General features: G+C 38.6%; 1 protein-coding gene across 10 annotated transcripts in view; it reads right to left on the reverse strand.

Annotated features, from left to right (window-relative positions):
* Positions 1 to 24,315, reverse strand: part of MED13L (mediator complex subunit 13L) — a 278,051-nt gene that overhangs the window by 127,528 nt on the left and 126,208 nt on the right. For all 10 annotated transcript variants that reach the window (XR_004974868.1, XM_036353960.1, XM_036353958.1 and 7 more), the window contains one exon: positions 3,873 to 3,957. Coding sequence is in view for 9 of the 10 variants with exons in the window: in XM_036353960.1 (XP_036209853.1) it covers positions 3,873 to 3,957 (85 nt within the window). In the remaining variant the exon portion in view is untranslated. The remainder of the gene's footprint in view (positions 1 to 3,872; positions 3,958 to 24,315) is intronic.

Genomic DNA, 24,315 nt, shown 5'->3' on the forward strand with positions numbered 1-24,315 from the left:
GTGTGGACAGAATAGAGCAAAACAGCATTAAAAGAACCATGTAATCTTCTATTGTGTGCAAAGCAATGATTTGCATGTTTGAGGGGGAAAAATACCTTTCCATCAAAATCAGCTTATGTTTTATTCTAAAAACTTAGGAAGGAAGGAGGAAGGAGAATCAAGTCAAATTAGCAGAGATTCTATATAAGTAAAAACCAAATTAATGATCTTTTATCATTCTGGGCAATTTGCCAAAAAGGGATAATCGATCATTAAGAAAATAGGAAGCACAGTTACTTTCTCAGAAGAAAGAAAAAATAAGCATGATCTAAAATTATAAAAGTTGGAAGACCTAAATATTCAAATATTGAAATTCTAAATCACAAATGAAGAAAATACGCAAAGAAGCCACTATGGCTCAGTTTTTAAAAACACGTATAAATACATCCATAATTGTGTTTTAGAAACATATCTGTGTTTAAATAATATAGCTAGCACCTGATTAGACGATAGATTATTAGAAGGGAGAAGACCTCAACTGACAGGTATGGTAGATTTTATCCTCTTCCTAAACGTGTGCTATCCCGCGCCTTCTCTCACTGACATCGTTTGGCCATGTGACTTTGGCACCCCCTACTAATAGATTTTACTTTCTCATCCATTTGACTTTGGTGGCAAATATCTTGGTCAGTAAAATGTGAGCAGAAATGACATACCCCACTTTTGAACAGAGCCTTCGAGGGGCTATTATGTATTTTACCACTGCCTTCTGCAAACAGCCCAACAAGTCTTTGAATGGGCTGCCTCATCAGCAGATTCCTGCTTGCAAGAGAGTGCTGCAGTAAAGGAATCACAGTGGATAGCAGCACAAGCAAGAAATAAACTTCATCCAGCCAGTGTGGTTCAGTGGTTGAGGGTCGACCCTTGAACCAGGAGGTCAGGGTTCAATGGGTTCAATTCCTGGTCAGGGCACATGCACAGGTTGTGGGCTCAATCCCCAGTAGTTAGTGTGCAGGAGGAAGACAATCAATGATTCACTCTCACTGATACTTCTATCTCTCTTTTTCCCCCTCCCTTCCTCTCTGAAATCAATAAAAATACATTTAAAAAAAGAAAAAGAAAGAAACCTCAATTGTTATAAAGTAAGATCTTTCATGTCTTTTGTTACTGAAGCATAACTGAGCCTAACCTGGTTGGTAAAAGAGATCACTGCAATATTTTAAGAAACACGTATCTTAAAAGTAGGCCAGTGGCAACCAAAATGAAGAGAATGGAACTGACTAGAGAAATACCTGGAAGGCTGAAGGAAAGGTGGGGGATTCAATTGTAGAATAAGGACCACATGGAAATAGAATTGGATGAATTATATATGATCACCAAAGAAAAGAACTAAGATAAAGAAATAAAAGTTACAGGGAGACAGACTTTTGCTCAGCTTAAGAAAGACTTTCTAACAATGAGTGCTCTCTAAATATGAAAAGCCCTCCTTTGGGAAACTGTGCTCACATAACCACAAGTATTCAAGGGAAGAACAGATGACTACATAGAAAGGATATTATAGAATGGGATTCCAATAACTGGGAAAACAGGTTGACTTTTAATATTGTGCCCAACTCTGAAAATAGTATCAATACTTCTATTGGCTGATATTAACAGCGGTTAACCATTTATTGAGCTCTTAAAACAAAGGTCATAGTTAATAAGTACTTACTAATTTACAGTGGAGAAAACTAGCAAAATGCCACCTCAAACAAGTGATCAACAATATTAATATTAAAAATAGGATACTGAAATCATGGACCTCCTACACAACATCACTTGTATGGTATTCAATAGCATAACATAATCATTAGGAAACTATGTCAAATTGAGGAATTTTATAGAAAACACTAGAGGCCTAATGCATGAAGATTCATGCAAGAATGGGCCTTCCTTCCCCCTGGCTGCCGGCACCGCCTTCGCTCTGGCCCGGAGCCGCCTTCCTGACTTCGTTCCGGCCCGGAGCCGCCTTTCTGCCTTCCCACGTTGCCCAGAGTCCTGGAGTGGCTGGAGCCATGACGACAATCCAAGCTATATAGAACATAACTGGGACAACAGATAAGTTCTGAATAGAGCTACAGATTAGATAATGGCATTTTATCAATGTTCAATTTTTTAATTTTCCTAAATGTACTGTGCTTATATGAGAGCCTATCCTTGTTCTTAGGAAATGCACACCTACTAAGTGTACCGGTTAATAATGGTGGATTTTGTAATCAAAGAAAACATGATAATTTCAAGAGAAACATCAAAAGTGCTTTATTCAAAGTAATGTCCATCACTAGCCACATAGTTCCTCCATCTCTCAGGTAATTTGTGGATACCGTCCCAATATAACTTTTCTTGTCTTGAGGCAAACCATTCAGAGACCCAATTTTCCACTTCTTCGTAAGTTTTTAAGTGCTGCTCAGAAACTGCGTGTGCCATCGATGGGAACAAGTAGTAATCTGAAGGAGCAAGGTCTGGTGAATACAACGAGGGGGTTAATACTTCCCAGGCAAGATCTTTTAATGTGTCTTTAACTGGTTTTGAAGTGTGTGATGATGCGTTATCATGAAGCAAAATTACTTTGCCTTCTCTTCTGGAACATTCTGATCGTTTTACCATCAAAGCATGGTTCAAATTAATTATTTGCCGTCGGTAGCGATCAGTATTAACAGTTTCACCTCGTTTTAGAAGCTCAGAATACACCACACTTTCCTTATCCCACCAAATGCAGAGCATTGTCTTCTTTCCCAAGTGATTTGGCCTTGCAGTCAATGTTGATGGTTAACCTGGATCAACCCATGATTTTGTGCATTTGAGATTCTCAAAATAAATCCACTTTTCATTGCCAGTCACAATTCAATGCAAAAAAAGACTTTCTTTCGTGCCGTGGAAGCAACATTTTACTGATGACTTTTCGGTTTTCCATTGGTCTCTCCTTTAGTTGATGTGGCACCCATTTTCCTTTCTTTAAAATCTTTCCCATTGCTTGTAAATGATCAGACATTGTTTGCTAAGCAACATTTAATCTTTCTGCAAGTTGTTTTTGAGTGTGACACGCATCTGCAACCTATAATACTTGTAACTGTTGGTCTTCAAACTTTTTCGGTTGACCTGGACGTTCTTGGTCTTTCACATCGAAATCATCACTTTTAAAGCGTTTAAACCAGCGCTCACAAGGATCTTGAGATGAAGCATGTTCACCATAAGCTTCCCGAAGTATACGGTAGCTTTCAGCAGCACTCTTCTTCAAAATAATGAATTAAAACTCCTCCCAAATGCTTTTTTTGGTATGAAATTCTACATTTTTAAGCGTAAAAATATCTATGATGTTAACACCTTCAGAAAATCTGACATATGAACTTTTGAAGCTTGTTGTCAATACAACAAAATCGCATACATAGCAAATCGCATATATATCAAAATATGTGTAACTCCATCTATTGAAAAAAATCTGCATTATTAACCGGTACACCTGGTAAGTACTTAGAACCACCTCAGGTATGCAAATGACTCTCAAGTGGTTCAGGGAAATTTTTTAAAATACACACACACACACACACACACACACACACACACAGGAGGGAGCGGAGGTTGTTTAGGACAAGCAACCACTTTAATTATCAAGCAAACTGTGCAAACAAAAACTACTGGTGAACCTGTGTATGAAGATATATGGGAATTATTTGTGCTATTCTTGAAAATTCTCTAACTTTGAAATTATAGCAATATAAAAAAACACAAGAGAGTTATAATTTTATTTTTATAAAACTGCATGAAAGTATTTTCAGAACTACAGGAAACCCTCTAAGTATCTAGCATTAAACTTGGGTTTCTCAAAATCACCTTGATGCTGTTCCTTCTCTTACCTTTCTAACAGATTGTGGATTGCTTTGAAGAGTAGCGTCCGACATTCATAGGAAAGGCCATTTTCCCAGAGTCCCTCTTCCACAACTGGGGAAAAAAAAGAACCAGTTAGCAGGGAATCCAAATAAAAACAAACTTTAAAACCATTTTTCTAAAGCAAAGCAAATAAGTAAATGTAAATAAACTCTCTCACACTTAAACAGAGAAAGGAAGTTAAGTACTTAAAGTCATAAAATACAAAATACATAACAAAATATATGCTTAGATTTTAAAGTCTTTGCAATATCAGCATGGTACAATCCCTCTCCCATAAAAGTCTTTCAAACCTGCTTATTCTGCCCTACCCAGTTTGGCTCAGTGGATAGAGCGCTGGCCTGCAGACTGAAAAGTCCCAGTTTCGATTCCAGCCAAGGGCACATGCCCAGGTTATGGGCTCAATCCCCAGTAGGGGGCATACAGGAGGAAGCCGATCCATGATTCTCTCTCATCATTGATGTTTCTCTCTCTCCCTCTCCCTTTCTGAAATCAATAAAAATATATACTTTTTAAAAACCTGTTTATTCCGAGTTTAAAATCATTTGAAATTCTCAATCTTTCTACTTTATATTGTCGAAAAGACTAATTTTGTTAGAGTTTCATTTAAATAACTTTAAATACTGAGTTTTTTATAGGAAAAATCAAAAGGAAAAAATACCCAATAATGTCAGAGTTATACAAAAATTTTAAATGTTTTGAAGGCAGTATCTGAATAGGATTTTAAGGACATGATTTTAGGGAGAATGTCAGGAAATTAAATCTTACTGTAACATCAATTTATTTCCTGAACTCATAATTTCTTTACTTTAAGATTTTAATTTTTTAATCGTTATTGTTGAAAGTATTACAAATGTCCCCCTTTTTTCTCCATTGACCCCTCTAGTCTGCATCCACCCCCCCCCCCCAGACCCTCACCACACTGAACTCCTAATTGCATGAATGTTTGACATTTGGAGAAATAATACTTGCCTTTGAAATATATTATAACACTAAGCCACAAGTAACTCTAACACCAAGAGAATCAGACTAACATTGCCCATGCATTCCTAACATCTTTTCATTTATAAAAATATATAAAACGCCCTAGAGAAGATAGCTAATTTTCTTTCAAATTGTATTAGTTCAATTCAAGATTGCAAAAAATTGGAAGGATGGAAACGACATTTGTAGAAGAAAATTTTCTGTCCCTTTTCGTTGTTATCTTGACAAAAGCATTCACCAGCGAAAATTCTGACAGAATTAAAACACATATTAAATCCACAATACATCTTTAATGCTTTTATCACACTAATTGGCATCTTAAAATGCATCTCCATATTCTCCAATCTGGTAGAATTTGAAGAAGTGTATTTACATTCATAGGTTTTATTTATTGGACTTTTTTAAAAAATGATAAAACTACATAAATATTTTTTGTCCTCATATGTCAGATAACTATTTTCCTGCCTATATGGCTCCTCATGATTTACCAAATTTTCCCAAAACAACCTCTGGCGGAAACATTTTCTCTTATGTATAACTACAGAAATTAAAATAAAATACAAGTAAACAAACATTCCTGATAGCAACAGATTGTCTCTGTTAAAGACAAAGCATCCCAAAGTTTTTTACAATTCTCTGAAAGTGTCATGAATCTCTGTTCTCACGCATTTATCTTTTGGGTAGAGCTTTTACTAGGTAAGAAAGACAACTAACATTTCAATAAAAGAAACATCCCATAGTAATTGCTTTTCTTTGCTTTCCTAATGTGTTTCACTGATTCTGAAACATGATCAATTTTAAGATGTATCATTATTTTATATGTCACTGGGGGTAGAACGGTGGGAGGAAGCTGCCAATCCTCCTATCTAATAAAAGAGAAACATGGTAATTAGCGTACAACTGCTACCCTTCCCATTGGCTAATTAGCATGATATGCAAATTAACTGCCAGCCAAGATGGCGGCTCCAAGTGGCAGAGCGAAGCCAGGTGAGGACGCAGGCATTCTGCCTCAACCCGCTGGTGGAGGGCCTCTGGGCCTGCTTGGTCAGCGCTGCCAGAGGGTATGGAGGAGCAGAGACACAGCCCACAGGGGGGTCGGCACCCAGCAGCCCCAAGCCCCGCCTTGGCGCTGGGGTTGGAGGAGCAGAGACACAGCCCTCAGGGTGACCTGCACCCAGCAGCCTCAAGCTCCACCTCAGTGCTGGGGTCAGAGGAGCACAGACACAGCCTGCAGGGGGGCTGGCACCCAGCAGCCCCTAACCCCAAGGCCGCAGAGGCGCTGGGGCCACTGGGGCTGCAGCAGAGACACAAACCGGCAGGAAACCTGTGGAAAGGGAGATAAAGTTACCTCCCTTTCCACAAGATGAGAAAACTGACCCTGATTATTTAGTGATATGGCCCACACCTTTCTACAAGCACAGGGTATGTTATGATCACTCCCAGGAAGTGATCAGAATACTGGTCAGAATACTGTTTCCAGGGAATAATGCTACTGTGGCAAATTATCTAAGAGAGGAAACAAGCTTTTGTTGGGTTTATTCTGAAGGTCAGAGAACAGACCACCCCAACATATGCCATGTTGTTATATTGATGATCTTGACCTGCAGATGCTTGAAAAACAGCAAATGCAAGGAGAGGTTTTCACTGAAGTCTCCCTCTCTGCCTAAAATCGGACCCCCCCCAAAGGTTCCCTTGATGGGAAAAGTGCCATCAGCCAGTGAAGACTGACTCCTGTTACAGGACAAGAGACTAGAAGTTGACATCACATCCAAACTTTGTTATAAACTATCGCCCCCACCCCCATTCATCTTTCCTAAAAATCATGTACTCTCCTCTAAGAGGCCTACATATCCCGTCCCGTTTCCCTAGAAAGAAGGTGTTTAAATCTGGATTCTAAGCCACTTTTGGAAGTTATTCATTTTTCCCTGGGATCTCCCACATATACATGAGGTACACATGTTAATGAACTTTGGTTTTTCTCTTTGGTAATCTGTCTTTCATTACAAGGGCCTCCGCTAAGAACTCAGAAGGGTAGAGGAAAACTATTTTTCCTCTTCCATAATTCTATCTCGGGAAATCAAGTCCTGGGCTGAACAGTGAGTTTGGCTCAAGTGCCAAGCAGTCCCGGCTGAGGGGAGGGAAGCTTCTAGGGGGAAATCAATGATACTGGCATCAAAGTAGGACAGAGGGCACATGCATGGTTGCTGGTGGGAGTTTAAAGTGATTCAACATTTTTGGAGGATGATTTGGCAAAATCGATAGAAATGTTCAAGGTACATCCAAGAGTCTTCTAGGAATCTCATCTGCTGAGATAAAGCACGAGTGCATAAGCCCTGGTCAGAACCCAGGATGCTACTGCGGGCTCCCCTTCCACTATAGGAAAACCTGCTAACAACCTGCATTTATAGGCAAGGTGGCATCTATACTAATAAAAAGGTAATATGCTAATTAGACTTAACATCTTCCAGGCGAGGTTCCGGACGTCCTTCCGGACAAAGCCATGGTGGCAGGGCTGAGGCAGAGGCGGTTAGAGGTGATCAGACAGGCAGAGGAGAGCAGTTAGGAGGATCAGGATGGCAGGGGAGAGCAGTTAAGGGTATCAGACCATCAGGGGAGAGCAGTTAGAGGGATCAGGCCAGCAGGGGAGAGCAGTTAGGGGGATCAGGCCAGCAGGCAGGTGAGCAGTTAGGTGCCAGCAGCCCTGAGGGGTCCCAGATTGGAGAGGGTGCAGGCCAGGCTGAGGAACTCCCTGCTCCCGTGAACGAATTAGGGGCAATCAGGCAGGCACGCAGGTGAGTGGTTAGGAGACAGCAGTCCAGGATTGTGAAAGGGATGTCCAACTGCCAGTTTAGACCTGATCCCGGCAGTCGGACATCCTGGGATCTGGCCTAAACCAGTAGTCGACATCCCCCAAAGGGTCCGAGACTGGAGAGGGTGCAGGCTGGGCTGAGGGAAACTCTCCTCCCGTGCACAAATTTCGTGTACCGGGCCACTAGTCCTATCTAATAAAAGAGAAACATGGTAATTAGCTGTACCTCCGCTACCCTTCCCATTGGCTAATCAGGGCAATATGCAAATTAACTGCCAGCCAAGATGGCGGCCGGCAGCCAGGCAGCTTGAAGTGAACATGAGGCTTGCTTGCTTCCGTGACGGAGGAAGCCAACGTTCCCCGCCTGCCACTGCCGGCCTCTGAGCTTGCAGTTTGAAACATTGTTACAAATATAGAAGCTAAACAAAACCTCAGAAACCTGCTTCCAGTCAGCCGGGATCTCAGAGCTGGAGTTGAAACAGTGTTACAATTATAGAACCCAAACAAACCAGATACCTGCTTTCAGCAGCCGAGGCCTCAGAGCTGGACCCAAGCCTCAGAACTAAAGCTGGCCCAGAATAAAAAAAAAAAAGAAAGAAAAAAAGGAGTGGTTGGGAGCTTCAGTCACCCGCCAGCCTGAAAACAGCCCTCAGCCCCTCACCCAGACTGGCCAGGCACCCCAGTGGGGACCCCCACCCTGAAGGGTGTGTGACCAGCTGCAAACAGCCATCATCCCCTCACCCAGGCTGGCCAGGCACCCCAGTGGGGACCCCCACCCTGATCCAGGACACCCTTCAGGGCAAACCAGCCGGCCTCCACCCGTGCACCAGGCCTCTATCCTATATAGTAAAAGGGTAATATGCCTCCCAGCACCGGGATCAGCAGAGCCGCGAGGCCTCCCGGCACCGGGATCCGTGTGACAGGGGACAGCGCCCAAACCCCCTGATCGCCCTGCGGCTCCGTGTGTGACAGGGGGCGGGGCCACAACCTCCCTATCCGCCCTGCTCTGTTCGTGACAGGGGAAGGTGCCCCAACCCCCTGATCAGCCCTGCTCTGTGCCTGATAGGGGGGAGCTCCCCAAACCCCTCATCGCCCTGTGGCTCTGTGCGTGACAGGCTGCGGCACCCCAACCCCCTGATCGGCCCTGCTCTGTGTGTAACAGGGTGCGGTGCCCCAACACCCCCCACAGGTCCTGCTCTGTGTGTGACGGGGTAGAGCCATAACCTCCCCATCGGCCCTGCCCTGAGTGTGAGAGTGGCAGCGCCCCAAGCCCCTGTTCGGCCCTGCTCTGTGGGTGATAGAGGGCGGTGCCCCAACCCCACCCCACGGGCCCTGCTCTGTGTGTGACAGGGGGTGGTGCCCCAACTCCCCTATCGGCCCTATTCTGTGACTGACAGGGGGGAGCTCCTCAACCCCCTGATCGGCCCTGCTCTGTGCATGACAGGGGGGAGCTCCCCAACCCCCTGATCGACCCTGCTCTGTGCTTGACAGGGTACGGAGCCCCAACCCCCCTGATGGGCCCTGTTCTGTGAGTGACAGGGGGCAGCGCCCCAACCCCCTGATTGGCCCTGCTCTGTGCATGACAGGGGGCGGCGCCCAACTCCCCAATCAGCCCTGCTCTGAGCCCGACCAGGGGCTGCACCTAGGGATTGGGCCTGCCCTCTGCCACCCGGGAGCAGGCCTAAGCCAGCAGGTCATTATCTCCTGAGGGGTCCCAGACTGCATTTTGGCACAGGCCGGGCTGAGGGGCCCCTCTCCCCGCCGAGTGCACAAATTTTTGTGCACCGGGCCTCTAGTTAAACTATAACATAGTACGTAACACTTAGAATTTTTAATTTGTAATTATTTAAAGAAATTTAAATTGAGATATATTTTTAATTATTGTTGTACATAAGACAAATAATATATTCAAAGAGATAAGTTTAAAATTCCCAGTAGTTCATCAACATTCGAAGTCCAGCTCTTATGAATCACTCAACTTAGTCACTGGTGTCTGTGTTTCTCTACATAATAGTCTTTTGTGCCAAAGAAAGTATTGGTGATGCAGTGTTTGTAAAATGAGTGCCCAGCTGTTTCCAAGTTGGTAACACCCATTCTGCACATTTTTTTAAAACCTTTTAAAATTAAAATCTTCAAACATACTTTAAAATAGAATAATAAGCCAGGTGGCTCAGTTGGTTGGAGCGTTGATCCGTGCACCAGAAGGTTGCACGTTCAACTCCCAGTCAGAGTACATGTCTAGGTTGTGGGTTTGATCCTGGGTTGGGGCAAGGATGTCTGCTTTCATTACTCCTATTTCACTTACAGTGGAAATTTCAGCTAATATAATAAGGCAAGAAAAAATGACACCAGGTACAGTGATGAATTGGAAGAAATAAAACTCTTTATGCACAGAAGACATGACTACCAGAAAATCCTAAAGAATCAACAAAAGAAGCTATTAAACTTAAAACTGAATTTAGCTAGATCATAAAATACTAGGTCAATAGACACAAGACAATCATATTTATATACCGAAATAAATAATTAGAAGTTAACAAATTTTAAGTATCATTTACAACAGCACCAAACAACAAGAAATCCCTAGATATTAACCTTACAAATTATGTTCAAGATCTATATGCTGAAAACTATAATATTAATGAAAAAAATAAAAGACAAATAAATGCAGAGGCATGTATTCATCATGGACTAGAAAAATCATTACTGTTATGATGTCAATTTTTCCCAAAACAATCTAGAGTCAACTGAATGCCAATCAAAATCTCTGCAGGATATTTTGTAGAAATAGACAAGCTCAGTCTACATATCTAAGTGAAAGAAAAAAAAGAAAAAGAAACCAGAATAGTAAAAACAATGTTGTACTTGAGGGACTTATGCCACCTGATTTCCAGATTTACTATAAAGCTAGAATAGATAAGACAGTGTGGTATAAGAGAAAGGATATATAGATCAATAGAACAAAATAGAGTCCAGAAACAGTATATGGTCAGTTTATTTTCAACAAAGGTGCAAAAGCAGTTCAGTGATCAGAAAAAGTCTTTTCAATAAATGGTACCAGAATTAGTAAATATCCCTATACCAAAAAGAAAAAGAAAAAAGAGAAAGCCTTAAACCCTACTGCATACCATATATAAATGTAACTCATAATGGATCATAAAACAAAATGCAAAACTTTAAACTATTAAATTTTGAAAACATAGAAAAAACTTTTTATAAGCTTAGTTTAAGCAAAGATTTCTTAGATGTGACACCAGAACATGATCCATAAGGCAAAAACAATTAAATAGGGCTTCATCAACTGGAGAACTCTGCTCTTCAAAAGACGTGAATAAGTTATGTTAAGCTATGGAAAAGAAGCCAGAGAAGGGAAATAAACAGTTACAAATCACGTAATTTAAAGGACTTGTATTCATAATACGCTATTTTTGATTTTTTTAAAAATCTCAAAATTCAACACTAAGAAAAAAGGGCAGTTTTAGAAAGTGGTCCAAAGATTTGAACACTTTGCCAAAGAACATATATGAATGGCAAATAAAAACATGAAAAGATGCTCAAAACATCACTAGTCATCATGGAAATGCAAATTGAAATTACAAGTTATCACCCATTAAAATGGCTTAAAAGAAAAACTGAAAATACTAAGTGCCAGTGAGCATACAAAAAATAACTGGAACTGGCATATACTTCTGATGGGAATACAAAAATAGTACAACCACTTTGGAAAAGTTGACTTTGGTCATTTTTCTAAACTTAAATATACACTTGCCCATACAGCCCAGCAATATCCCTCTTAGGTATATATTCAAGTAGCATAAGAACTTATGTTCACATGAAACACTGTAACAAATACTTATCATTGTTGTTATCATTAACTGCCCAATCCTGGAAATCATCCAAATATCCCTCAATTGAAGAAAAGATGAATGGAATACTATACAAAAAGGAACTAGTGATACAATCAAACATTGTATGCTCAGTGAAAAAAAAAAAAAGCCATACTCAAAAAGCCACATGCTATGTGAGTCATTCATATGACATTCTTGCAAGTGCAAACTTAAAGTCATATAAACTGCTCACAAAGGTATCCAGGTATTGGAATGGTGTGAGTGGTTGATAACTAAGGGACACTGGAAATCAGTGGGACAGCACTTTTCACCACAACACTATGAGTCGAAATGAAGGACATGTGACATTCACTTTAGCTACTCAGCATCTGACTTCTTCCTGTCACTGGGAATTAGCTACTTCATGAATTCTGGTTGGAGTCAAAGATGGCCGGTCACTTCTAATAGGAGCTAAAGATACTGATTCTATCTGTTCCACACCTTCCTACAATGTGGGCAAGGATATACATCCTCAACTTCACTAGATGCTACTGCATACATCTCTGACTCTGGATCTAGTGACACAAAGGGAGTGGAAGGACAGAGATCTTCCCGTGTGCACTAAAAGTAGAGGCTGAAAGATAAAGTTTGCTGCTAACGTAGCATAGGTACACAGCATCTAGTGCTTGGTGATAGCACTAGTTTCTCATCAAACCAATTATGCAGCACTGACCCTAGAAGTGCCAAAGAGTTGTGTGAACAATTCTTTTAAGGAACTCCTTTTGTTAGTTTGCAACTAAGAATTCTGACCAATACAGTGCATTCTAAACTCCATTATATAAATGAGAAAACTAAGGCTTAAAAATCTTAAACTTGCCCAAAGTTACACAACTCAGTTCAAGAATATAGTCGCCCTAGGCCTAGCCAGTTTGGCTAGGTGGATAGAGCGTCAGCCTGTGGACTGAAGGGTCCAGAGTTTGATTCCAGTCAAGGGCACATGCCTGGGTTTCGGGCTTGATCCCCACTAGGGGGCGTGCAGGAGGCAGCCGATCAATGATTCTTTCTCATCACTGATGCTTCTGTCTCTTGCTCCCTCTCCCTTCCTTTCCTCTCTGAAATCAATAAAAATATATTTTTTTAAAAAGAATCTACAGTTAAACATAGCTACTATACTCAGTGGCTAATTGGATTTTATATCTACTTTTAGAAATAGTAAACATATGAATTATTCCATTAATTAAACTCATCAAAAGAGTTTATTTTCATAGTTGCAGTGATTAGGACATTTCAAATACTCATAACATGTGTTCAGTTGACCTGATATTATGTGTACACATACTTTTCAAATTTCATTTGTATTAGCGTCAACCTAAAAAATCCTTATATTTAGTTAAGTGGATTCATGGCAAAGAAGAGATTCAAACCCAAGTTTTCTGACTCTAAGACCATGTTCCTTCCGTGAAACCATACTTCTCCACAGGGTTAGTGTTAACTCACCTCATCCCCCTCCTTTTACTCTTAATACTGACTAGAAAAGCAACTTTCAACACTGAAGTTAAATTACCCTTTGGATCCACCATTTGCACTTTAAATTAATGTTTTCTAATAGTTGCAAGTAACCTTTTCAAAAGTTAAACAAAATTGAAATTGCTTCTGCCATCTATTTGTATAGCTCCATGGGAAAGTCAGAGAAAAATCACATAATAGCTTTTAAAACTAATTTATTTGAGACACCCTACTCCCAAGGTAAAATTTAAGCTAACAATTCATGTACTTGATATGAGATTCTTCAGAAAGAATCCTTTAGGACTGGGGAAGTGAGGGGGGAGGTCCAGAAAGTAGTTAGTATAGGTTAAGGGTTAAGTTTCTATAAATGACATACAATGCACTTACTACTTAATCCCCTATCTCCCTTCCAAGGTGGACTGAGTAGAAAAGCAACTGCCAAAAAGTTGATGAGACCTGCAGGTGCTGGCGCCTGTCTTTATGAAACCTACAATCTCCCCAGGGTATACTAACTCCATTTTTTTAAGCCTTTCTAATTCTTTTGATCTTCCAAGTTTCAACTTAAATCCTTATTAATTACTTCAGAATATAAAGTTGCAAGCAGACTGTCTCTATAGACTATATTCATAAATCTACCTCTATATATAAAAGGCTAATATGCAAAGTGTTCCCTTTGGAGTTTGACCAGGAGACCGGAGTTCGATCGCTCACTATGATGTGCACTGACCACCAGGGAGTGGTGCAGAACGAAAGAAGACCCTCACCAGCAGCCAGCAACTGGGGAAGGAAGTTCCCTGCTGGTAGCCGGAAGGAAGGCCCCAGCCAACAGCCGGAAGGCCCCGATCGGCCCTGATTGCCGGCCAGGCCTAGGGATCCTATCCGTGCATGAATTTTATGCACCAGGCCTCTAGTTTACATATAATAGCAGATAATTTTTCTAAAATTTTGTTAATAGGCTCAGAAGAAAAAGCACGGAGACCTAAAATGTATGTACTGTAATTGAGTGGCAAGAATCAGCTAAAGCAAGGAATTCCTAAGTTAAAATCTTCTCCTACTGTTTGTTGTTTATGACGGCCCCACTGAAACTGAAAAATGAAACTAAGCACTGCCACAGCTGCCTATTTACAAAGAGAAAAGTTATCTCATTTGTATTGTAAAAGCTATAATCAGAATATTTTAAATTGCTGTTATTCAACCTTTTTAAAAATAGTAATCCACAATCAAATATTTAAATTGCAAAAGTACTACATAAAAGTTTTAGCAGAAGAAATGAAAATTCAAATAGCAGTAATTATTGCTCAGTGCCCAAATTATTTTTCCAAGTCCTCACAAATCATAATACAAAACTATCAACTTTGCAAAGCATGCTCCTTGCAGAATTAATAAGTGTTCTGAAAGAAAAACCATATAAAAGTGTCTGGGAAAAAGTCAATATGGCAAAATATCAAAGCAGCATATACTTCAATGATTTTGTGTTTCCCAGCAGAGATCTTGGAAAGATATCCCTTCCAATTGGGCAAATGAAACTGGCACACTCTACTTGAAGGGGAAAAATGGGAGGAAGAAGAATGGAATAGAGTGGGGAGGAGCATAAAGATTGTGAAACCTTGAAGAAATTCAAGCTGATCCTTTTAGAATTCAGGTCACCCTGACTTACACAGTTTAAAAGTAGAATTACTTTCAAAGAATACATATTTCCTCTGAGCTATGAGACATATTTCCTTTTAATGTATCATATTGCAGCAACAGCTGAAATGAAGGTCTAGACATCAAAAACATTTCTTACTCCCACCTAATGCTTTTTTACCTCAGGCATCAAAACTAATGAAACCTATTATCCAGAACATTGAGTTCAGTTACCACATTGGCTATTGCAAATATTGGAGGGGGAGGAGCACTTTCAGAGATGGCACTCCTTAATCAACCATTAAAATTACTGAAAATCAAATTTTGCTCCAAACTCCAGAAATAAAATAGATTAAAGCAAGGCCCATGAAACAATATTATTTTCCAGTTAAATTTCAGTGACATACTGCTAAAGACAGAGCAGCCCTGACACCAATTTGCCCCGCTGACTTTGTTTTCACCTTTATCTGCAATATATAAATAGACCAGCTTTTTAAAAAGTTGTTAACTGTTCAATGTACTACCTAAGAATTACTCTATGAAGACATTATAAGAAAACATTATCAATTTATTTTATGGGTTGCATAAAATGAAATAAAGATAAATATATAGAGAATTTTTAAGTATCTGTTTTCTTAAAATTAACTTACAAAAAATTATAGCAAAGTAGCATAATGCTATATTAATTCTGAAAAATAGCATTATACCCATAAAAAAATCCAATTACATACAACACTATTGATTGATCACAGTTACACCACCATCGATTGGCTTGTAAAATCTATATTTGAAGTCATTAATAACTAAATGGGCTTATTACTTATATCAAATTCAACCCACTTAGAGCTCTGGCTTTCTTGAGTAGCTTGTGGGTATAGAATATTTGTCATCACTTAACAAATCTATGTTGAAAATGGATTTTTAACTTTCCCAATGTCAGGTCATCAAATGAGAAGATGTATATCAAAATGATTCATTTATTTTAACCAATTTGCAACTTTAAATGATTATGAACACTAATAATATTCATCATATAGAAACAGAGTTGTGATTCAAATCTTAACAGTATAATATCTTACTCAGGAACCTGACAGCATGAGTTCTCTGCCAGTTACAAGATAACCAGAATTTTAATGATGGTTTCCACGCAGCATTGTAGCAACTGAGACATGACCCAAGTTAGCATTTCAATGGATCATAGGACTCCATGTAAAGCCATTAAACTTTAAAATGAAAGAGACCATAAAACTAAATTTCTAGATAAATGAAACAAGACCTTCAAAAGACAAGTGCCACAGAAAAATGTCAGGCTACAATGTTACTTTCATAGCCACAATGTTACTTTAATAGCTACACAGTGAAAAGGAAAACTTGCATAATGGCTGTTACTGACTTCTAAGGACAAAATTTGCCCCATTTGCTACTGCTATTAAAGATTTTTAGATAATTATTACTTTTTTACACTTTAAAGCTATTAATATACTCTTAATTTTGTTATATAGTAAGCATAAACAAATAAAGACCTAGATGAACATCCATCAAAATTAACAGTTTCTTAGGTTGTCGGAACAATTCCTTTTCTTTACCCATGTATTTCCCAGGTATTCTTCAATAAACATGCATTTCCTCTATAAGCATGCATCACATTTGAAAGATTTTTAAAATAAGGCTGCTATTATTTATTAAACAACTTTATGCTTTAAAACAGTGACATGCTCAAAAATTACAAGAAAGAAAGATCATTATGACAAGAATCACAAGATAAAATTAAATTAACAAAAAGAAAACCAAGCATGTAGTTCAGTTAGAACAGTTATACTTAAGTCCATCAATACTACAAAATAAACATTTTCTAAATTTCCTCTAAGACAATGACTTTCATCAGGATAACTCACTATTGATTTCAACACTGACACAATTGAGCAGTAAAAATAAAAAATATTACCTTTCCACTCTTCATACACAACCTGATTTGAAATATACACACGTGTGCACATGTGTGTGTGGCACATACACACACGTCCCCAGATTGCTACTAAAATTCTGACAGGGCAAGCCCACAAATTGCCTTTTACACTAAGCTCAAACAGTTGTCTGTCACTGCTATTATAGTGAGTAATCCTTGCAGCTGTAACTGTTTGAAATGCAGCTGTCTTGTTGGTATTCTCTCCCCGGCCCCACTCATCCAGCATTTCTGTTCTTGCTACAATAACCTAAAAGACCATTTTACAGGAGGCTTAGCCCTGGCTGAGGGCACTCTACGGCGTGACCGGGAGAACATGGAAACACGATTCATTAGACACGCCTGGAGTGGTAACAATGGTGCTGCTTCTTGCTGCCTTTCATTTCGTACATCAGTCTGAGACTAATGCATTCTCGTTACACAACAAGCGCATTTATAGACAGGAAAAAACTGTAATCACCTTTGATTAAGAGACAACATATTTTTCCTATAGGAGCTGCCAGTCATACTGACACAGTAATTATTTTTTAACTGCAGGTTAGAATAGCAAATGTAGCAAAAATAATATCTGCAAGCGAGAGAAAGATGACTACTATGAAGATTTTGTACACAAAGGTTTCTCTAGACGAGGCTCAGTGCCATGTCCTTGAGACCTAATGGGTACCTCAGCCTGCATTTAAGCTAGACTATCTATGGCAAATAGACTAGATCCTTATTAAGCAATCTCATTCTATATATCCAATTCTTTGGAGGTAAAAATTACAGAATGCTTTTATCTTAATTTTAACTATAATTTTTGATGGCCTACCACTTCTTTCTCCATGGGACTACAAATTCAATCCCCTTCTCTTTTTCTATTATCTTACTTGAACTAAAAAATAATTTGTCCTCTCCACTTTTTCCGTTATCTACCTTTCCAACAAAATTTCTTTCCCTTTACATAAAATGCTAGTTCAAAAGACCCACTTTCTATCTTAAATACAACAGTAAAAAAATGTAATTTTGATTAAAAACAGGATGTACAATTATTTTATATCAGTCTATCATTTAACCCAACTTCCATCAATCACTGCACCTAGCAAAGGTTTCATTTGTAAATATAAAAGCTCTAACTTCAACTTGGGGGGGGGGGGGCGGAGGGGGGAGGGCGCGCAGGAAGGGAGAAGCACAAGCCACATTATATTGACAACATGTAGAGTTAATTTTCTTACGGGGTTCTGAAAAGTAAACCACTTCTCCACACACCCATGCAGCTGCAGTCTTTTGTGGCTTCATCCATATGTGTTACTAGAGGCCTGATGCATGACTTTCGGGCACTTGGGCGGGGGGGGGGGGTGTACCCCCCTCAGCCCAGCCTGCCCCCTCTCGCAGTCTGGGACCCCTTGGAGAATGTCTGCAGGTTGACATCCTCCCAGGGGTCCTTAGCGCTGCTGCGAAGGCGGGAAAGGCTCCTGCCACCACTGCTGCGCTCACCAGTCGTGAGACCGGCTTCTGGCTGAGTGGTGCTCCCCTTGTGGGAACACACTGACCTACGGGGGACAGCTCCTGCATTGAGCGTCTGCCCCTGGTGGTCAGTGCGCATCATAGCGACCAGTCATTCCGCCATTTGATTTATTTGCATATTAGGGTTTTATTATAGAGGATTGGTGGTTGTTTATGGTGAGTTTGGTAGTCAACAGGAAAAAAATGTGTGTATACACACACACACACACACACACACACACACACACACACACACCAGAGGCCCGGTGCATGGGTCTGTGCACCAGTGGGGTCCCTAGGCCTGGACTGCAGGTATGGGGCCAAAACTGGCTCTCTGACATCCTCCATGGGGTCCTGAATTGTGAGAGAGTGAAGGCCAGGTTGAGGGACTCCACTGGTGCACTATTGGGCCCAGGGAGGGATTGTGGGAGGGCTCCAGGGTGTGTCTGGCCCATCTCGCCCAGTCCCTATTGGCCAAACCCCAGCAGCAAGCTAACCTACTGGTCAGAGCATCTTCCCCCTGGTAATCACTGCACGTCATAGCAACTGGTCAAACAGTCAGACACTTAGCATATTAGGCTTTTATTATATAGGATATTCCAGGAATTGAAAGATTATAGTTAAACCAAAATAACTGAAAGTATTTTTGAAAGGTTAGCAGATTCTGTATAGTTAAACATTTTTTAAAATGGTTAGTCTCTTTTTTAAAGCTTTCTATATAACATTATTGTATTTTATACTAAGAATGTGCTACAAAACTAGCAAAACAATTTGCACATGTGAAATTCTATTAAATTAGTAAAGGACCAAGTATAAACAAATAATAGAAAAAGGTTAGGTCTGGCTCACAAACTCTGAGACCTCAAATAGCTTTTTTAAAATATGGTTATGTAGAGGGAACAAGAGTTAATAAACAGAAAAATGCTTGGGCAAGTTTTAGCTGTTGGGTGTTAGAGTTTTCTGACCTGTGCTACCACACCAGGTTAGAAATTAGAAAACCTACAACCTAGCTTTCATATGTCTACAGGTACACCAGTGAGCTCTCACGTGCATTCAACCAAACACAGTGTGCTTTGAGGAGAAAATAGACATGCACCACACTACATTAGAATTACACAAGTTTAAAATTTGATCATTTAAATTAAAGTAACAAGTCTTATTACAGAGGATAACATCTATACTTTCTACTCTAAAAGTGCCCAGGTCTTCCTCTCTTATTTTGGTCTTTTGTACTGTATAAAAAGCATGACTCCCCAAAACTAATCAAAAATTACTTCTATAAGCTTTCCCCGCTGTCTGTATGAAAAATCAATATCAAACATGTCATTAAAAAAATAGTTATTAAAAATTTAACTGAAATTAATTCTTAGTAATAAATAACTACTTGGTTGACGCATGAGTTTCTATTATATTAATCTGGTACTTAGAAGAATCACAAATTTATTATTCTTTACTTTTTAAAGCCAGAATGTCTAATTCTCCCTTCAAGTCTTCAAAAATAATTTGCTTGTTTGTTTTGTTTTTTTAAACAATTTATTGAAAAGCAATAAATAATTCTCAATACTTTAAATTGAAACATTTCCAGGAAAAAAAGTTGTCTTTATCCAAAACGTTTAACAAGCTAAGCAGTTCCAAATCAAAGCCAGAAACTTATAAATGACCTAAATATTCCAACAATGCCAACATTTTTAGTTAATATAGGTGTGTTTCAAAACTACTAGATTCCTCTGCATTAACACAATTCAATTTTGAAAACTCTAAATACTTTGGGAAATGAAGATCGAAGATCAGTTATTTATACAGACACAACCTGATTTGAAATACACACACACACACACACACACACACACACACACAGTTTCAGCAGCATTGGCCTTATTTCTGTTTCTCCAACAAAGTGAGCTCAAGGCTTTTGCCCTTGTTTCCCTGCATCTGGCTGGATTATTCTCAAGTCTCAATCCAAATGTCATGACCTCCCAGAGGCTTTCCCTAACTAAAGTAGCCCTTTCCCAGTCACTTACTCTCTTATCAATTGCTTTGGAGCATAGGACCATATGAAAGTACTTGTTTACTACTTGTCTTTTCACCCACACTGAAAAATGCCACCTCCAGATGCAGGAGGAGAATGGCAATACTTGTGTGCTTACTATACTGCAGAGAGCCTTCCACAAGGGAGAACATTCAAAGTGGAGCAAAAGGCAACCTACCATGTAAAGACAATTTAATGTTAAACTTTTAAGACAAAAGATTTATACAGCACATAGTAGCATGGTATAGTATGAGTCTAAGAATTCTGACACTATGCAAAATATACACTTCTATAAAAGACATAAGTTTTTCCGTACTGATAATGTAAGGAAAGCTGTACACATTCTCAGAGTTGTGATTTGATATTGTTTCCATGGAAACCAAATAGGGTCATAATTAAAGCACAAAAACATTTCTGTAGAAACAAGTACGGATGAAAGATGTCATGAAAATAAGATCTTATTTGAACCTATGATAATTAGCAAGATTAGAATGACTAATGAGGAAAATTCTTGAGGGAAAGATCAAGAAAAATGTATTAAATTAAAATGCCTTACAATAATGACAATAAACTATCACAATTTAAAGCAGTTACTGTCATAAAGTGAGCCTATGAGTTTTGTGTGTTAAAATCAGACAATTCTAAATTATAAAACTTCCACCCCAATAAACATTTAAAAACAGAATTAACTCTTTATCTTACCTAGTATAACTGTTCTAGTTATAAACTCTATAGCATGTTGTTGTTATTACTGATGAGGCCTTTTCATTGCTTTAAATCCATAATGTCCTCTAGTTTTTAATGACTATTAGTCATGTTCATCAAATTTGGAATAACAAAATAAAGTTACATAATTATGGGCTAACATTAAGTGGTTAAATTCCCATTTTACATTATATAATGTGAATAAACAAATAATAAGATATAGTAAATGTGTTATTTGTTCCATTCTATTAGGTACAGTTAGCCAAAGTCTCTATGTAATTATCTGAAGCCACATCTACAAAGGCCCAGGAACCTATTATTTGTCTTTAGGGGTTGAGGAAGGCAGAGCAAAACATGCAAAAAAAAACATTTTGCAGAAAAATATTTTAGAATCTCTGGCCTATTCATGGACACCCAATTTTTGTGACTCTCAAAAATTTTTACAACAAATTTATTTTTAAATCAAGTATAACTTAGATATATGATCAGTGATAAATTCTTAATTTGAGAGGCAATTTAAAAGATATATTTTATCTAATTGGGAATAACAGAAATATTATATATACTCTGTACTAAATTACTAAAAATCCAATTTTCATCTGCAATGCTTAAAAATTAAGGTTAATAGAGAAGAAAAAGAAACAATGGCTCTTTTGAATTGATTAAGCAACTATTCACTATTCATATTCATTTTGTATCTTCAGTCTGGAAAAAAGCAAGGCCCCTTCTAACTTTTAATTAGTCATACACTGTCCTGTTTAATTTTTTCTCTCTAACTATTTTGCCCTTTTGAAGGTGAACTTAAATTAAGTCAAAGACATATAATACACAGAGAGTAATTTGGAAGTGGATTTTTGCCTCCCCAAACCAGACATTATGCCTTGCCAAGGGAAGCCCTGTATAAATAAGACTATTCACAAGATAGGAAGCATCAGCAGTTGCCCATTTACCTCCAGGGTAGTCGCCAAAACTTCAAAGCACCATTGAGCACAGCATCAATGCTTTTGTCTGAAAGATCTCAGAGACTATAAGCGATCTTGGTATCATTAATTATCTCAGACTTTCCAGGAAACAAGTGGGTTTCTTAAACTCACAAGCAACTACCTAGGCATTTCTTATAAACTATGAAAATCATAGCCTCCTTCTTTGAAGCTGATCACACTGTTCAAGTTTGAGGGGAAAAAACTAAAAAGTCTTTGCCACACTGGAATAACATAAAAATGTTTTATACTTGTTTCACTATAGTTCTGGTTAAGAACTATTTTAAAAATAAAACTCCCCAGATTGTGCAGTTTCAATTTTCCACTGCTCATTTCTATGACAATCTGACCAAGAATATCCTGCGAGGTGGGGAAATGATATTCTGAAACCTCATTCTCAGAAAAATAAGTATCTTTGATAATATGTCTAGTTTTTCTGAAAATATTAATAAAAATGTAATGATAGCTAAACTGAAAGCCAGTTTTAGAAATGAGCAAGTAAATCTCATCAAAAGGCCAGAAAGGACTTTCTGGGAAGAATGATAAGCATCTTGGAATCTTACTACTTCTCTCACACACTGAGCTCCAATCTGCAGCGTTTCCCTCTGAGCCAATACACTTGATGGGTGTGATAACAGATGGATCATTGTATCTGCCAACTTCCTGTGATGTACTGTATGGGGACTGATAATTTAGTGACTACAGAAGTCCTACAATAGACAATGGAGGCAATCCTGGCATTCAGTAAGTAGCTGCACGCAGTCCTTTGACAATTCTGTGGGTGTTGAACATGTGGATTATTGTACAACGTAAGCTCTCTGCAAGTATCTATGCCACTGTAAAAAAAGAAAAAAAGAAAAAAAAAAAAGACAAAACTGGGCAAACTAAGAACTGAATAGAAGAACAGGAAAAGGACAAATATGTTTAAAGTGGCATTTTTCACTTAAAACACATGAAAAATATATACTGCTCAAAGGTCTTATTAGAGTTTCATCACCAGTTTAACTAGAAATATTCAGGTACATAGGAAAAGTATCAATTGTGGGCTTGATTTTCAGGTCTTACAAGTTGGGCAAAAGAATTCTTTGAGCAAAAGAATTCTTTGTTGTAAGGGAGTGATTTGTGTATTACAGGATATTCAGCAGCATCTCTGGCCTACCCATTAGATGCCAGCAGCACCCTACCCTGAGTAGTGACAACCAACAATGTATCCAAACACTGCCAAATGTCCCGAGGGGGACAAAATCCTCCTTATTCTCCATTCCCCTCTTATAGCCCCTGTTGTGAACCATTGGAAAAGATAATCTAGAACTGTATGCCTCCAATTCTAATGTTTATTTTGGAGGGGACAGAAAGAGTCTAAGTAAAGGGAGTGGTTACTTATGGAAATTATACACAAAATAATAAGACACTTTCTATAGAGTGTGGACCAGTGAAGCACATATTACTAAAAAGAGAAAAGGTTATCTAAAAATTCAGAATTAGAGGGCTCTGGCCAGGTAGCTCAGTTGATTAGAGCATCATCCATCCTGATATGCCAAGATTGCAAGGACACATACAAGAATCAACCAATGAATGCATCAACAAGTGGAACAAAAAATCAATGCTTCTTTCTCTAAAAAAAAAATTCAATCAATAAAAAAATTTTAAGATTCAGAATTAGAAAGGCAGCTTCCACTAACATAAGTGTGTTTAATTCTTTCTGCAAAACAGGAAAAAAAATCACAGTTTTGCTACAATACTATGTACATATTATACTGATACTTCCTTCAATAATCCTCATCAAATAAACTGCATTATGCTGGACACTGATTTACTGAATTGTCAATTTTAGTAGATGCTTAGAGATAAAACTCCGGGTTTTAGGTTCTGTTTTTTCTTTAAAATCTTCATATTTATGCATATACATATAAGTGTGTGTGCATGTGTATACATTCAAAATCCCAATGCAATCACATTTTAGAAATATCAGCACCAAGTTAAGTATGGCCATATTATTTTACTTGCACATCTCTGGAACCTGCCAAATTTACTCAAGTGATTGAGAAGAGGATTAGTTTGTCATTTTTGCAACAACTCTAATGTAATGCTATTCTCTTACTCTAAAGCACAAAATCTCTTTTAAAATACTGTTTTAGGATACTACACAATATTAACACTTGGAGTAAATGTCTTATAATCAAATTAAGTATGCTATTTATACATGGAAATGAGGTTCTCTTTATGCTCATTTCTTTCTGCTTGCTCCTTTTACAATTTCACTACTTGCCAATCCTGAGCTACAAGGTGGGTGAGAAGGTGGGGGAGGACACTAACTGGGGGAAATGAATTCAACATTACCTGCTGCATAGTACCAATTCTCTAATTAGGAAAAATAAGAACTAGAGATTCTGGACAACCATGAGTAAATCTGGTTTACTAATAGTGATAAAGGCATAAACAGACAAATCCTTGGTAATTTGATAGAAGGAACATAAGTGAAGGAGCAAAATTTCCAACTA

The sequence above is a fragment of the Myotis myotis genome, unplaced genomic scaffold, assembly GCF_014108235.1.
Source record: "Myotis myotis isolate mMyoMyo1 unplaced genomic scaffold, mMyoMyo1.p scaffold_m19_p_20, whole genome shotgun sequence".
Classification (NCBI taxonomy): Eukaryota; Metazoa; Chordata; class Mammalia; order Chiroptera; family Vespertilionidae; genus Myotis; species Myotis myotis.